The 18,540-nt window shown below is 38.2% G+C and overlaps 1 protein-coding gene across 3 annotated transcripts in view; it reads right to left on the bottom strand.

The window, feature by feature from the left end:
• Positions 1-18,540, bottom strand: part of LOC128623828 (syntaxin-1A) — a 101,029-nt gene that overhangs the window by 77,098 nt on the left and 5,391 nt on the right. For all 3 annotated transcript variants that reach the window (XM_053650937.1, XM_053650939.1, XM_053650938.1), the window contains exon 2: positions 4,035-4,109. In XM_053650937.1, coding sequence (XP_053506912.1) covers positions 4,035-4,109 — 75 coding nt within the window. The remainder of the gene's footprint in view (positions 1-4,034; positions 4,110-18,540) is intronic.

Below are 18,540 nucleotides of genomic sequence, written 5' to 3'. Positions count from 1 at the left end.
ATATAGTGGAATTTTCTGGCATTTATAATCAGCTTTGTTTGAAATAACACTATTTGCTGGTTAACACCAACCACACAAGTCAACAATACAGTAGGAGATATTCATAGAAATTTTTTTTTATGGAAGATATAGTACTAGTAAAAGACAGTGATTGAGATTACAGTCAGATATGTGACTTGATGTTTCCAATCAAGCATGGCGATCAAGTTGAGAGTGGCTGACTACACTTTGCACTGCGAAGGAGTACAGATGTAAGCGTGGGCTTGATGTGTGTAACAGCGTGTGTTCACATGGCAGCTACATTAACCTCCTGACTAAGGCAGGACACTGAGAGCTGAGTCACCTTTACTGAAAGCTGAGTCATCATGACTGAGATGTAATCAAGACACAAATATGATTATCTAACACTTCAGATGCCCCAAAACGCCAATGACATGATATAACTCACTTACTGATATGCAGATATTGCTTATTATTATTATTATTATTATTATTATTATTATTATTATTATTATTATAAGATCCCATTTATTGACATTAAGTAAGGAATAAATCACTGTGGTGAAGATGAGAGGATTAAAACATTTCAAACGACCTTTTAAGAACTTTTTAAAGAATCATTTACAGTAATGTTTATTTATATAAACAGTAATGTATTATTTAATGTCTAACATCCACAAAACAAGTTAGTTCTCGTGCTCACGTATTAACAGGCATTCCTTGTCTAGCTTCTTTTTTTTCCCTCACTCTCTTGGAGTTAATGAGATTTAAAAAAAAAAAAAAAAATGCAGCATGCCATGTTACCTAGAAAACACACTGACTTACAAAGCGCCGACACTGGAGACTCCTTCCATAAACATTAAATAAACATCTCCGCACAGAAGCCTTACCCATATCAACAATTACACATTATTCTTTATTAAATAGCAGCACATGTTTTTATTTTTCTGGTTAGGCTTAAATTGCGTGGCACATCCACCATATAGTAACCACAATATTCTCTGAAGAAGTTGTTACTTGAGAAATGATAACATATTATAACAACCTTCTGGCCAATCAGAATGGAGAATTCAGCAGCACTGTTGTATAAATAATTATATACAGTCAGACACTATGATCTCTGCTGCTATATATATATATATATGTATGCTGCTGATATATATTCATATGGATTTAATTTGAAAGTCTGAAGACGGGTAAAATAGAAAGAAGAGTAGGGGGGGGGGCTTTTGGCAAAATTCAAAACCTTAAAAAAAATCTTTACATCGAATAGAAATGATACAAGCCCAGGATGTAATATTTATGCTATATTCATCTTAGAATATATATATATATATTACACATACATATTAAAAGCTACCAAACACCTTACTACTGTAATATCAAAATAGTATTCAATTACAAAACCACAGACTGGCTGATTACTGGGAGGAAAACTAGCACAGGCCTTTTACAGCTGGGTTTTACATGTAAAAGACTCAGGGGATGATAAAGTATGAGCTGCTCTGGGAGTTGCAAAGAAAATAGAGACCATAAATGTTTACATTCAGTAAAACAGTGTGTCGTTGCACTGAGCAATACTACCTTTAAATCGTATTGTGATATTTTTACACTTATATAACAATATCCATAGCACAATAGCACAGGGCTGTGGAATTCTCAAATGAGTCTGGTCAGAAGGTGTAGATTAATTTCCCTTACTGCATTGCAAAACTAATATTTTAGCATAAAATGTCAGAGGCGTTATCTAATTCGATATGCGTTTGGTCCAATGTGAAGGTTTGATGTTATATGGAAATGTCTGACTCCTCAGATTACAAATGCTACTGAAATATGAATCTAGCCATATGAATTTTACAGTTTGAGCATATGAATTATGCCTTTAGCTAAATATTAGTTATAACTGTAGGAGAACTCATTAAAGACGTCAGTGATATAGTACTGACTGGCTTCATCTATTACAAAAATTTAGCAAAACCTCAGTTCGAATTTTAAAAAATAAAATAAAATACTAAAAAATAATAATAATAAATAAAATACTATGAGTGTGGGGAACATTATAAAATAAGGATTATAGTATGTACTGTATGGTTGTAATTCAGTAAGATTTCACATTTTATTATTTTGCTATCAATTTATTTTCTGTGCATTCAAAAAATTACCGCTTTAATCCAGATTTTTTTTTTCCCTTTAAAAAGACACGTATAGAACTTGGAAAATAACATAGCAGCGCCGATAAAAGTATGAAAAACTTTGCCGTAGGTCTGGTCATGACTCGTAATTATTTAGCTGTAGGCAGCTTACTGGACAACAGATTAGCAAGGGCTAGAGATATTAAATCAGAAAGGAGACAGTTTTCACAGATCTTAGCAAACTGAGGACATGGCTTGTTGGGAAAAATCAGGCCAGACAATAAAGTCAGACAAAACAAAACGACAACTGACAGAACAAGAAAAACAGAATGTTTTAAAGATGACTGGACTCCCTGCGGCAACTTCAAAACAAACATGTCTCATCTGCTCAGAATCCATGGTGCTAATCGGAAGGGGCTACTATGCAAAAGAATCACTTCAAAGTGTCGCATTTAACGCCGTAAACGAACGGCTAAGCTTTCAAATGTAACTGATGTCACAATTCGGTCATGTTAGTTGATTATCTGAATTTTATATCGCTGGACCTTTATAAATTTTTCTTGTATACCCCTTGTTGAGTAGGTTAAGTATCAAATTGACCTTTTTGATATTAGATCTTTTTTTAAGAAGGTCTTTGACAAAAAAGGAGACGCGCACGGATTCAGCACACGGATTTGGAACAAATCTTTCAGACTAATGGGCCGATACATGACGCTGGCGTTCTAGTCTGCTGGCGGAATGGAAATCAACTCATCAGACATTTTCACTCAGTACAAACAAACTAATTATTTTATCGCCACAAGTCCGTTAAAAGATTAGTCAGGACACTGTTGGGTTTCTGTGTGGAGAGTGTCATGATGGGAAAGCGGAGGGGTGTGAGCTCCTGCTGGGCAAACAATTCACTCCTCTCCACAATAACATTGGTATGGAGATAAACGGACAGTGCAAATAAAGCTTTTTTCGAAAGCAAAACACCGTATACGACTGCCACGATAAAATTTCAACCTAGTAGGCTCGGGAAAAAATTAAATACTTAGGAAAAACTGCAAATTCTTAAAGCCCTGAGCATCTACTTTCATACAAGCCAATAACCACTACTGTAGAGTGTGACATCACAAATTAATTCAATGTTGAACACGGGCACGCACAAAACAGACAGAAATCCCATGTTTTTGGCCTCTGGTGGCCAACAAACAGTGAGTGTGTTGAGATCGAACATGTTTGTGTTATAAATGGCCGGTTATTCTTGTGAACTGACGTCATTTCGGTTTTATTGCTAAACGTTAGTGTACTACAGGTACTACATAATGAAGTCAGTAATGTACGGTGTAAGAATACAGAGCATTTAAGGACACCATCTAAGATACTGTTCTGTTTTAGCTGTATATGCAGATGTAATTCATCCTCCATTGTTAGTACCTCTCGGTATAAATGCCTGGCAAAGGAATAAATGTAATTGTAAATGTCTTCGAATGTGAACCAGGGAAGCAAATGAGAATGTCAGCATGCCTCAGATGTAACACCGTTACCCTTTCAAACAGTTTGAATAAGAAGTTCGGACCACCACTGATGATTATCAGCCTCAGAATAAAGTCGATTTTGAAAGGAAAACACAGCTTCGTTTTCCTTTTAAAAATTCCCCCTGCAAATCTCTTTAAACCCACTGTGGGAAGTTGATGAATCTTCTTCACATGGAAATCCCGAGTGGGATTTTAAGCTTCAGGGCAGACGAAAGCAGGCAGACGCATCCGATCTTTCTAATCAAAAAGATTGTGCGTATGTGTGTGTGTGTGTGTGCTTGTATGTGTGTCTAATGACTCTGAGGACTCCTCTAATTTTAAATGCCAGGCAGCAGATCAATGTGGTGCGGGTAAGAAAACATTATACATCTTGAAAGTGTACCTGTTCAAAGAACTCATCCATGAAGCCTTTCTCCATGCCCACTGCCACCTCCTCCTCCTCCTCAGTGTCCTTCCCCTAAGAGACAAATAGCATCCAATTAACATTAGCTCTTAATATCAATGTAAAAGTGCTTCCCATGATCTTTTTATACAAGTTATGACATTACAGTACAAGATTTATTTCTCTACAGATTAATTAGTCAAGCTATCTATAGCCAGTTTATTTATAGACAACTCCAATACATCTACGAAATACATTTCAAGCTTCTTTTTGCTACTTGTGGGAATTACAAGTACAAATAAGTACACCGCTGTGTGCAAACGTCAGCAGCCTACATTAAGAGAGCAAAAAAGTAATACAATAATCTTTCAAAAACAAAGAGGTTTTGCCATGGACCTCCCAGTCCCCCTCAAATTTCTACGGTTGTGAACTGCCCTGTTTAGATCCATAGAGTTATTATTTTATTTATTATTTCCCCCCCATGCTTCAGCAGTTTCCTCCGGGTACTCCGGTTTCTTCCCCCAGACACGCATTGTAGACTGAGTGGCATTTCCAAATTATCCGTAGTGTGTGAATTGTGCCCTGTAATAGTTTTGCACCTCATCCAGGGTGTGCTTTGAGTTCCCTGGGATAGGCTCCAAACCCCCTGTCAGGATAAGCAGTATGGAAAATGGATGGATGGACGATTTGACACTTAGTGGTCAAAAATGGTAACTGCAACAAGCACTAATAGAGGTCCATTGAGACAGGAATCACACTGCGCCATGCGCCCTCTGTGAACATTTGAGGTGATGAGCAATTAATTGGAATTAAACATAATAAATGTCTACAAACGAAGACATAGTGTAAGTGCAGACAGTGTATCTATGATGTACAGAACCACTTCTACTCTAAGGTCATACTCACACTAGGCCCGGTTGCGTTGTACCGTGCCCAAGCACGACTGTCCCCCTCCCCCACTGGCCTGCACTCACATTGCACTTAACATTCCAGTGTTGAAGAAAACAGAAAGAAAAGTACTCTCGCACAACACAATGGAGTCCATCATTGTAACGTTATTTATCTTAAAACATACTTTTTTTAGGTTAGCTTTTACTTGACTTTTTTTTTTGGATTTGTATCTATACATGATTGCATTTTTATGTAAAACGCCTTGAGAATCTACTGTTAAAGCTGCTATATAAAATAACGTTTATTATTATTATTAGGGATTTTTTGGAGTCATTTGGGGCGCGGTGACACATGGCGCTCTTACATACCTAATTTCCTGATAGATTTATCACTTATGCAGCGTAGCGACTTTCATTGAATCAGAAGATTTTTACGGACGCAGCTGACAGTCGCATCGTTTACGTCAGGTTTGAAGTTCCGTGCTTGGCTACGGTTAGCGATCACACTAGATGAGCACCATGCAGGAGTCCGACTGAACCGTACCCAGAGCACAAGCGGGCCTTTGGGGGTCAGACGTGCTCAAGCACGGTACAGATCACCTAGTGTGGATACACCCTAAGATGCACCATGTTGCAACAACTGGGAGAAGGAAAAGGATTTTACGGAATGGATAACATCTGTACATCAGAAATGCACGTGCACCACGGTGACCTTGTTTCCAGTGTCCGAATTTTTCAGGTCTTTTTTGTGCTTTCTGAGATGTTCTAGAGCTGAAAATTTTGCTGAAACCTGGCAACCCTGGGTAATGATATAATCTCTTCTGTATGTGGTGACCGGACGCGCACCTGTTGCATTGAACATAAAATGTACATCTGAAACAGCTCTAAAAGACCTGCTAGACTGTACGATGAATGACTGTATGCACATTACCGACTCTCAACTGCCTACTACTCAAAAAAAAAAAATCACTAGAAAGTCATTTATAGAATTATTTTCAGTGTGATAGCTACTCGACTTCATTTTGTTCCAGACTATGTCATTATTAAAGTCATCCTGTCTCACTAAAATCTATGGTCATGTACCACTGCTGCTAACAAGCCTCATTTCTTATAACCACAGAAAACTTCAGACAGCCAAAATAACTTGACCACATTTGAGTTCATTTCCTTTTTTGGCTGAACTGTGTTTTTAACAGGAGACTGGAGAGAGCTGCTATAACAGTGGCTCTGTAATGGAAATAAGCGCCTGCGATTAACTTCAAATGATATGTGATTTAAAACTGCGGGACCTTGAGTTTCTCAAACCTTCCCACTCTTGAGATGATTTCTGTTGAAATCTCTAATCGTATACTGTTCATACTACAATGCACCGATGTCATCGCATAAAAACCCACTTGAACTTCATTTTGGTTGTAAATTTCTCATTTGTGCTCCATACAATACAGCAGATGACGTGAAATGAGCTGCGGTTGGTTCTATTCACCTAGTGCTCGTGAAAAGTTGTGAACCTTGAGTCGTTACGGCCGCGCTCTGCATTGATTAGCACAGCATGTCAAGTTATTAGCAGCCTGTTATTCAATCAAGTCCCCGCGAGACCAACAAGCACAAAACCTGGTAGGAATGTTATTTTTTTTTAAACTCTGATAACCTGTGGTCTTTTCAGAATATCTAACTCTGGACATTTTACTCGGACAAATATCACGTCGCAGAAGAAAATGTATTGTGAAAAGTCAGGCAAATGTCACTTGTTAATAACAGCATGATTCTTGTGTGAAATTTGCACATGTGGTTTTGATACTTGTTTCATACATTGTTCACATGTAGGGCCTGTAGCTTTATTTGTACATATAATTGTTTCACTATGAATTTATTTATACATTTTTCACATAAAAGCGGGTGTGGCGATTTATTTTATGCGGTCCTACATTATTCACCTGATGTCACATCAACACATTCAACTGAGTTCTCAAGTTTGCTACAGCCTTTTTTTTATAGACCATCAATTTACTAACCCAGCTGATATTCATTTTGTACAGATAGGGGATATAATTACTTACGGATTTCAGCTAGTTGCTTGCCTTTCCTTGCCTTGGAGAACTGCTTTTTCTTAGCGTGTTCAATACTTTTTTCCCGTGTCATTCCTCTTTATTACACATAACTTCATTCATGGACTTTAATGTCGTGAATTCTTTTTATCTGTATATAATACTGATGCCTGGTGAAAATTTCATGTGAATAGCTTCATTGCAAATATATTTACTGAAAGAAATGTTGGCGCGTCCAATACTTATTTTCCCCCACCGTATATTAGTGCGAAATTAATTCCGTTGCAGATCACATACCAATGAGGTGTGCTGTATTACACTACAAAGTGCTTAAATGAGAATAGCAATTAAGACACAATGGCAGAGTTGTCTCACTGATAGTCCTCATGTTTTTCAATAAGGGTCTCTCATGGATCTGTTTTCAATTTGCCACCTTGTACCTTTTCAGTATTGCTGTCCTGAGCAATACTGGTAATAGATTCTAATCATACTTGATTACAAAGGCATTCAAAGCAATGATACCACATCTCAGACTAGTATAGACCAAGAGATCAATTATGTCAGTGCAGAGCTCATTTCCTGGAATAACGTGTCTTTATTGGCACCTGTACTACAGCCTTGAGGTATACCACTTCTGATAAGTCACTTTTGCTTCTCATGAGACTCATTCTACAGCATCATTTGCTTCATTGCCTTATTTAGGACAATTAGGGTAGCAGTTCTGAGACAGCAATAAGCCACAGAGGACAGCGACTTCCTCTCTGTGGTGTACAGCACCCTGGGGAAGAGCAGTTCTCCACCCAGAGCCAATCTCCGACAGATTGAAACATGACTCACTCATCAATTAGCCCACTAGAACCCTCTGCCCCATTTGAAGCACACTGTAAACACTAATGTTGTCTTTATATAAACAATCAAGTAATCATGCCTAAACGTTACTGTTTTGGACCCATAAATCAAAAAGTTTGTTTAACTAATTTACCTGTAAAAATACATAAACTTAAGATTTCAAGTTTTATGCACTCAAAATCACGATTCATTCGAATAGCTCACGCTGGTCTTTCTTTGATGTGATTGGCCATGCAAGGAGTTCCGCCCGGCAACAAGTGAACTAATGCACTGATTGGTAGATAATTGCAAAAGGCGGTCCTCTTAGTCTTGTCTGTTGCTGGTATGGGTGTAGTGAAATTCAAGAGCTCTTCATGAGTAGGAGAGACTTTGGTTATAATCCTAGTAGACTAGATAAAGCAAACAAACAAACAAAAAAGAAATACTGATGAAAAGCTGCACATTCTTAAAGCATCTTCTTGATGCTGAACACGGGAAATTATTTGGCCTCTGGTAAAAAGTGTTAATTATACAACATGGCTTCCGCCCTCATTATTCAGCAGCTTATGAAATAGCACTTGATCCGGTACATCCGATTATTTAGCATTGCACTTTTCTATATCATGTGCGGACAGGTAACTGTGTGCACAATTTAATGAAACCACACGATACTAAATATACAGTAGGTAATGAAATCATAATGTGTGTAGGATAATTGCTTTTCATTTGATATATTGAGTTGTCCAGTTAATAAAATGATGCCAACGTTTTTGCTAATTCCATGTAAATACTACTACTGTAAATAAAGCACTTATCTGCCAGACTTACTACACTTTAAGTAATTTTATCCATAAAAAAATATCTGGTCTTTAACAAAAGTGTCTCTAATTAAGATTATGATTAAAAGGTGCACTCAAATCCTGTTTACAAGTTTGGTATTAACTCCTCACTACCCACACTTAGCTCAATTCTGAATACAGTCCTGTGTGTCCAGTAGAGTCAACAGATTTAATTGAAGATTACGCCTAAAAAAAAAAAATAGGGTCTGTAATAAGTGTCTGTTGCAAATTTCTACATGCAATTATAAGGTCTAATAAAAAAAAAAAAAAATTAAAATGTTTTATGTCAAAAGCAATAGACATTTGAACAGAGAGTTTAGGAAACCGAAGTAAAAGTAGAACACGAGGTCCTAAAGATTCGAATGGGGGTATTTTTTTCTTTTTAAATATTATGAAAGTGCAAAGAATATGCAAATAGTTGAAATCCAGTTTTGAAGCTGGAAATGGCAGAAATCACATCACTGGCTATGAACAATTCATCATGGAGTCCACCTAAAAGTCCAGTCTAGTCTGAAATTGGGGTTTTCAACGTGCTGGTAATGTTCATTTAATGTCTTATAATGTCATTACAAGCCCTAGCACCTTGCTGATGTAAAAGCTGTGAAGTGATCTCTCCCATGTTCACTCGAGTGCCCTGTGGATATAATGATGAAATATAGTAGAAAATCTTCAGTGGGAGCAAGGCAGATCGAAAGAGGCAATACAAGTGCTGAATGCATCTCCAGTCCTCTCCTCCCCATCTGCTATCTTCCATCCACCTACTCTCTTCTTCTCTCCTTTGTCATCTCTCTCCGCCCTTCTCTTCATGCTTTTCAGTTTGGCTTGCTTTCTCTCTGCCCAACTCTCTCTCTCTCTCTCGCCAGCAGACAATAGGGAAGAGGCTTGAGCTCAATCTGAGTCTCATTACAGCAGACGGCCCACACAACATGGACCGAGTTACCTGTGGCTGCCTCCTGCTCGCTGCTACACTTGTTATTTTTTCCTTAGTTTACATCCTACGTTATTTTATATATATATATATATATATACACGTTGCCAGTTTATCCCTTTTATATTTATGGTGTTACACCAACTGAGAACAAATAACCAAGAAATGGCCAATCACACAAGATGTTAACTATCTAACTGTCTAACTATTTTATTGGTTACAATAAAATATGGATTTTTTTTAAAAAATGTATATATATATATATATATATATATATATATATATATATATATATATATATATATATATATATATATATATATATATGCAGAGTCTATCTAGTAACCTTGGGTTAGGGGTTAGGGTGCATACATCCCATTTGAGACAGAGTCATCATCTGTCGTAAACTGCTTAAACTTCAGGCTTCCACACAATACAATGCAATACCATTTCGATACTTAAGGCAACGATCCGATATATCCACTGAGTCTGCTACCATACAATATACAGTATATCTGTCCATGCGGCTGCCTCCTGAAGGTATAAACATTATTTTGTGTCCAATACAATAACCCTATTAACGACTGTTTATAGCTGCTATAACATAAGTGAGAACATGAATGAACTTGTTTCGCGGACGTTCCACAGCATTTAATGTAACTATAAATGGACAAAAAATGGATAAAAAGTATCACAAGTTCTTGAACAAATAATCATTTCAATTGTTGGCTGTGATATAAGAGGAATAAAACATTTCAGGACATTGTTTTATAGGAAAATGATCAACTATGAGATAGTAAGAATGACCCTGCTTCTGATCACAACGGACCACATCACACCACCCTGTCCTTGACTATTTTCCTATAACAGCACGCCCCCGTGTGTTTTATTCCTTACATATCACACCATACTAATTCGATTTGTTTTTGTGCTACAAATATTGCCGAGACCTCAAATCAGGGAAACATCAGGGAATACACAATACATATCACAATTATCTAGATAGTTATATTGACTGATGTGATGTGCTGATAATCTGTAATGCAAAATGCTTAATATTACACAATTATGAAGACTTTAAAATGTCATCACTGTTCATGCGTTCCATTTGGGAGATGTGGTCTGGGAAAACTGCATTTTTGGGTGATATTTATGTGCTTGCGGGGGGAAAAAAACAGACCCTCTCCCGTTCATAATGCTATACGACAGATTTGGGCGGACTTTTCAATCTAATTGCGCGTATCCTGCTTGGTTAAGGTAATCCGATCATTCTATTTATCAGACAAGAATTCTGGAGAGTTTGAAAATCATGCTGTCAGTAATAGTGATCAAATTTGATGCCGTTGTGAGAAGAAAATCGAATATCAGCACATATCCAGGTGAAAGCGTTACACCATGCGTGCCCTTCCACACTCAGCTAGCTCACTTTGCTCGTGTAATCTAGTTGCCCAGGGAAACAGGGAATTATTTTCCCCGCAGGAGCAACTCTGCCTCAGTCTGAGAGGAAAATGTCATTAAGCCTGCAGTGGCCTGTAATGACAGATAGCAGGCAAGGAGAGACTGATGCGCCATCACCTCTCATTCCTCTCTCTCCCTCTGGGTTTTATACACAGTGTTTTGTAGACCGGCCCCGAAGTGTGTGGCGACACAAATCCAATTACACCACGCTGCCATTCTTGTCGTCTTGTGGAAAAAGAAAAGACCACCAACTGTGGCATTTGCATCTTCATCAATCAACACTCGGGCGTGTAGTCTCTCGCTCAGGCGGTAGTGATACCAACACCCTCCGTATCACATCCTGATATGTGGCCTCGAAAGAAGCACTGACTCTGACTATCCCAAATACTGCACAGCTTTCTGGAGATCTATGAAATAAAACAGCATTTCTACACGAGTCGCTTTGACGGAAAAATCTTCAGTGTACATTAAGACGTTGCCATTGGTCTTTTAGGATGTTTTCACATACGCAGTGTTTAGTCAATTTGAATTCAACCCTCGCTGTGGTTGATGTGATACACAAAATGATGTAAACTACTAATTTACAGTATTTTCTCCATTAATTATGATCTAAACATGGCTCTATGTTCTCCATGCTTGGGTGGTTTTTGTGATTTTGTGATTTGTGATGTGCACTTAGCTAAGTGTTTAGCATTATCCATCACCAAATTTCCGACCAATCAATGAAAGAGGTTAAAGTGTATGTTTTCAGCCCTAAATATACCCCTATATATACATATCGATATATATATGGTATATAAATTGTCCAGTTGCTTAAACTAAGACCAGCTAGAAGGCTTAAGTTATGATACAAGTGAAAGATAAAAAGTATTCACCCCCTTGAACCTGTTCCACATTTTGTAGTGTTACAACCTGGAACTGTAATGGACTAAATTGGGATTATGTCATGAATCTACGTCATGAAATTATTGTAGTTTGCAAAATTATTTACAAATATAGAACATAAAAGTTTGCATAAGTGCTCATGGCCGTTGCTGCGAAACCCCCAATGTACTATTATTTATCAATTTATTTTATACTGATACTTAAGTCGATTGTAAAGTTACGTTTGCAATTGAGATCGGTGGTTTTAGGATATATAAGGTGACATGCTCACATTATATGTCCAAAAGATGGTCAATGACAAAGTTTTGGCAATGTCAGAAATGAAAGTCGTCAACAAGGGTGTTCCAAAACTAATGGGACGGCTACAAATAAGGTAGCGGCCATGGCAAAACACATACAAAACGTGCAAACGGACAGGAAAAAAACTTCAACTTAACTCAAGCTCACTTTGAAGAATGTTTCTGTTTGTGCAACCTTGTTTTCTAGAGAATTCTCAACCATGCTGAATGATGACGTAAGAAGAAGTCATTTTCTTTAATCCCATCCATTATAGGATCTTCACTGTATAATCTCACATGGAGAATGTTACCACACAGTCTGTTAAAGAATATTTTATTAGGATCATCTTAACAAGTAATAATTCACAATGACATTTAAATGCAATACAAACATGTGATTACATATAAATCTTAGAACAGGGGACCTTCAAATGTATGACTGACCAAGGCTCAAACCTAGAGTACACTGAATAGTGGATCCAAGCAAAGGTAATGGTTTTTCATCCAACTCCATCTGGTTCGTGGATTTTTATGGCACCAATGTGGCTCTCTTTTGCCATTTTCTATTTGGCATAAACTAAAAGAACTCTTCATGAGGCTCAGACTGCAGCATCTTGAGGATAATCACCATTCTGGCTATCAGAGACAGGACAGACGGGTCTAGTTTGTGAGTCAAAAATTTACGCTCGGGTTAATGAACAACAAATGGTCAATAAAACCACGTCTCTTCGAGTTTGAACAATGTTTCTAGTCTAGACCAGGGGTGTCCAATCTTATCCGGTGTGGGTGCAGGTTTTCATTCCAACCAAGCAGAAGCCACACCTGATTCCACCTGTTTAGTCAGTTGATCTTGGCTTTCAATAGACTCAGGTGTGGCTTCTGCTTGGTTGGAATGAAAACCTGCACCCACACCGGCCCTTTCCGGATAAGATTGGACTCCCCTGGTCTAGATGAACATACAGAAATTGGCAAAAACCTCCGCGAATAATAAGCACAAGAGTTACCACTGTATGTGTATTCACCCTGTTCGTCAGTTAGTTCTGGTGCACCCGGTACTTGTATGTTGGACGTTCCAAATATAGATTTCACAGCAATGGGAGTGAATACTTATGCAATCACAAACGTCTACAGTGATTTTCCCCCCACTGGATATTTCGTGCAGATTCATTAGATCTAATGAGGCATGAATATTACACAGAGAATATATACTATATATAAACTATATTATATATTAAAGACAGTGAGGATCTTAATATTAAGACAATTACAACAATTACTGGGGAACAACCTCAGGAAGGAACATTTTGAGCCACAATCTAATCAATTTAAAGTTCATTTTGTGAAATCAGATTTCTCCAGCCATCAGATTATGATTCATAATGTTAAATCACACAGGCCTTCAAAACTAAAGCACAAGGAACAATACCACCAGGTTTTAGTAAGACGTGAGTCACCTAATTGCACACATTAGTGTAAAATTGTATCATTGCCCGCTGCGAGAGAACTGCTCGAACCTAGAAGGCCAGACAGCATCATGTGACTGCAAATGAATGGCTTCAACTTTAATATCAAACACAGATGAACATCTCTCTGCGGAAAAAAGAAGTCAAAAACAGTCAAGCTTATTACAAATAAGTGTGTGGGTGTGCTACAATGGGGGGGGGGGGGACGCTAATTCACACCTGACACTATGTGCCAGGGTTTGACCATGAATGCTGCATATTATTTTCAGACATGGGCTCCTTTCAAACCAGAAAGTCATTCATGTAGAAACCACATCAGTGTGCTTATTAATTGCTTATGGCTGTGCAGAAAGTCTCATTTCAAAGACCAATCACTGATCACCATTGTTCCCTAGGACCAATCACTTATAACAATCGTTCCCCAACACCCAATCACAGATCAACATTTTTTTCCCAACAACAAATCATTGATCATCTTTGCTCCAATCACTGCTCATTATTCCCAAACAACCAATCACTAATTGCCATTGTTCCCAAGATCACTATTACTTCCAAGGACCAATCACAGATTGCCATTGGTCATCAAAAACAATCACTGATCAACATTATTCCTCAACATCCAATCACTGATCACCATTATACCTCAACATCCAATCACTGATCACCATTACACCTCAACATCCAATCACTGATCAACATTATTCCTCAACATCCAATCACTGATCACCATTATACCTCAACATCCAATCACTGCTCAACATTATACCTCAACATCCAATCACTGATCAACATTATTCCTCAACATCCAATCACTGATCACCATTATCCCTCAACATCCAATCACTGATCACCATTATACCTCAACATCCAATCACTGATCACCATTATACCTCAACATCCAATCACTGATCACCATTATTCCCAAAGACCAATTTGTGATCAAAATCGTTTGTCCTACCTTCGCGGTTCTTTGTTCTTCATCATAATTTATTATTTTCTATTCAGATAATCTATTTTATTCTACTCTATATACAGTACATGTGTTCTGAAATTCTTCCTTATTGTCAAATGATTGATGATTCAGTGAATATGCAAATTATGTGACATCACCTGGCAACTTTTAGTGTTTTTTGGGTTTGTTTGTTTTTTTTTTTTTTATGAGCATGTCTTAGCTACTTTCCCTGAAAATAATTTGGTAACATTGGATGCAGATAAAATATAATAGTAAAAAGTTGGTTATGTAAAGGTGTTTTATCGGTTTATGTGGAATACTCATCTGATCATTTCCTGTCACTTTGAGACCCTAAAAGATATCTTGGTAATTTTGGGAGAATATACAGTACATTCATGAGGCAGTGTCCTAACACCACCTTCATTTTCATATACATAACACAGCTTCTTGAGAAGAGAAGAGAAGAGAAGAGAAGAGAAAGGAAGAAAAGAAAAGAGAAGGGAAATGAACAGAAGAAAGGAGAAGAGAATAAAAGAGATGAGAAGAGAAGAGAAGGGAAGGGAAGAAAAGAGAAAGGAACAGAAGAGAAGAGAAGAGAAAGGAAGAAAAGAAAAGAAAAGAAAAGAGAAGAGAAGAGAAGGGAAAGGAAGGGAAGAGAACAGAAAGAAGAGAAGGGAAGAGAAAGGAAGAGAAGGGAAGAGAAAAGAAGAAAAGAGAAAGGTAGAGAAGAGAAGGGAAGAGAAGGGAAAAAAGATAAAGGAAGAGAAGAGAAGGGAAGAGAAGAGAAGAGAAGGGAAGAGAAGAAAAGAGAAAGGAAGAAAAGAGAAGAGAAGAGAAGAGATGGGAAGAGAAGAGAAGAGAAGAGAAGAGAAGAGAAGAAAAGGGAAGAGAAGTGAAGAAAAGAGAAGAGAAGAGAAGGGAAGAGAGGAAAAGAGAAGGGAAGAGAAGTGAAGAAAAGGGAAGGGAAGAGAAGAGAAGAAAAGAGAAGAGAAGAGAAGGGAAGAGAAGAAAAGAGAAGGGAAGAGAAGTGAAGAAAAGGGAAGGGAAGAGAAGAGAAGAGAAGAGAAGAGAAGAGAAGAGAAGGGAAGAGAAGAAAAGAGAAGGGAAGAGAAGTGAAGAAAAGAGAAGAGAAGAGAAGTGAAGACAAGAGAAGAGAAGGGAAGAGAAGAGAAGAGAAGAGAAGAGAAGGGAAGAGAAGAAAAGAGAAAGGAAGAAAAGAGAAGAGAAGGGAAATGAACAGAAGAAAGGAGAAGAGAAGAGAAGGGAAGAGAATAAAAGAAAAGAGAAAGGAAGAAAAGAGAAGAGAAGGGAAATGAACAGAAGAAAGGGGAAGAGAAGAGAAGGGAAGAGAATAAAAGAGACGAGAAGAGAAGAGAAGAGAAGGGAAGAAAAAAGAAAGGAACAGAAGAGAAGAGAAGAGAAAGGAAGAAAAGAAATGAAAAGAAAAGAGAAGAGAAGAGAAGAGAAGGGAAAGGAAGGGAAGAGAACAGAAAGAAGAGAAGGGAAGAGAAAGGAAGAGAAGGGAAGGGAAAAGAAGAAAAGAGAAAGGTAGAGAAGAGAAGGGAAGAGAAGGGAAAAAAGATAAAGGAAGAGAAGAGAAGGGAAGAAAAGAGAAGAGAAGAGAAGGGAAGAGAAGAGAAGAGAAGAGAAGGGAAGAGAAGAAAAGAGAAAGGAAGAAAAGAGAAGAGAAGGGAAATGAACAGAAGAAAGGAGAAGAGAAGAGAAGGGAAGAGAATAAAAGAAAAGAGAAAGGAAGAAAAGAGAAGAGAAGGGAAATAAACAGAAGAAAGAAGAGAAGAGAAGGGAAGAGAATAAAAGAGACGAGAAGAGAAGGGAAGAGAAGAAAAGGGAAGAGAAGTGAAGAAAAGGGAAGGGAAGAGAAGTGAAGAAAAGGGAAGAGAAGATAAGAGAACCCACAAACTTTTATGGTCCACTCTAGAATCTCCCTTTTCTTCATTTTGATTGTCTGAAATCTGGCACCGTTTGAAATCTAGCTGGTGTCAAAATGTCATTAGGTTTGGGTTCAGCAACCATAAACAGCGAGGGTGTAAAGATTCACAGCACCTGTCAGGAGGCCGTTACTCCCAGCATGACCTGCGGCACTTTACTGCTGCCGCCGCTGATGCCAGCTGACAGCTATAAACCAGAACCTAATGAATAAATATAATTGACAGTGGCCACAGACAGATGTTCCACACGGCTGCTAAATAGGTTTCGTAGCCAGGGCTATATTTGGAAAGAAAGCTTCCATATGTGCCTAAAACAAATATTAGCCTCTCTCTCTCTCTCTAAAACACACACTCACACAACTCAGCTGTTTCTTTCCCATTCAGGGTTGCAGAGATTTTGATGAGGCTATGAGGACCAATGAAGTAAAGACTATAATCAAAATATAATAATATGATAACCATACAAACCACAGTTGTTGTATATCTCTGTATCTGTGTATTACGGCTTTCATGACTATTGATTTACACCATTTGGTCAATAACACAAAACAATACGCATCTTCTCCATAGTTAAAGCAAAAACTGATTCAGGACATCATTATTAGTGCAGTTAAATACAACAGCAAAGAAATCATTGATTCTGAAACTGAGAGCACACAGCACAGAAGCTCATGTCCATCAACAGAGTAGTTCATCAACTCCAGCCATAGTACAGGAAATTTTTCCCAGTTCTCATTTTTCCAGAGTTGTCTCGAACACCCATTTGAACTGCTGATCTATTTCATCCAGTTCTTGCTGGACACTGTCTCATTTTCACCATGCTGTGGTGTGTAAACGATTACAGCAAAGAATATGCTATAAAAGGAGGAGGAGTCAGTTGCCCCCCCCAGCACGATTCACCCAGGAAGCCACCATCAAATTACTCCATTTTGTTCCCTTTTGTCTCATTATTTACAGCCCACAGTCCCTCTACGGCAGTTTTTTTTTTCCCCTCTGTGACCCGAGGTCATTCAGTGCTTCTGTGACCCGTAAATACACACAAGCATGTTTGTCTTACTATCCTCGTGAGGACCTTTCACTGAATGATTAATGCAGCTATTTGACATCTAAATCTAACACTAACCTTAACCTCGGTAACCAAAAGGAAACCTTTTTGTTTAAAACAAAAAGTAGTGTCCTTGTGGGGACCTGTCAAATGTCCCCAGAAAGACATAACTGTCTGATATTCCTATATTTGCTGGGATGTTTGGTCCCCACTAAAATAAAACATGCCCACACACACGCGCGCGCACACACGCGCGCGCACACACGCACGCACACGCGCACACACACGCGCGCACACACTGCACACACACAATAAGCCGAGGCATGTAAAAAGTCATACTGATTTTAGCAGCCTACAGATTACCACCTACCACACACACACAAACACACACTACCACACACACACACCCACACACACAGTCTGGGGGAGAAACAGACCTAATAGGCTCTGCCTGAACCAGTCAATAGCATGAAAGCAAAATACAACCATGAGGAAAATTAGTCACCCTGTCATTTCTAAAAAATCAATGTGTGGCCAGGTTCCCGCAGAGCAGAGTTTGAATTTACAAAGGCCAGGGGCAGGCTTGTTTCTGCCCCCTTATCAGTGAGACAAAACTCCACTCACGGTTGTGATATTTGTTCAGTCAAACGGAAGCTGTCAATGATTTTCAAATGAGCTTACAATGGTGTAGATGAAAGAAATGATTGTAACAGCATTCCTGGTTGTTGGATTATTTTAGCAGGACAGGATTCCAGCAGGTCCGGTTGTAGAACTGTTTATGAGTGATTAAGTACAGCAGTCTGAAGGGACAGCGCTCTAATGTGAAATACTCAAATTTAACAGCAAATACATAAAATGTGTGCAACGTCTAGACACAACAGATGGATGTACCAGATGGAATTAACAGTGATATACATAAAAATCGACTGTACAAACCGAGAATTCA

The sequence above is a fragment of the Ictalurus furcatus genome, chromosome 20 (genome assembly GCF_023375685.1).
Source record: "Ictalurus furcatus strain D&B chromosome 20, Billie_1.0, whole genome shotgun sequence".
Taxonomy (NCBI): Eukaryota; Metazoa; Chordata; class Actinopteri; order Siluriformes; family Ictaluridae; genus Ictalurus; species Ictalurus furcatus.
The sequence above is the reverse complement of the archived record's forward strand: the minus strand, read 5'-3'. Positions and strand labels throughout refer to the sequence as shown.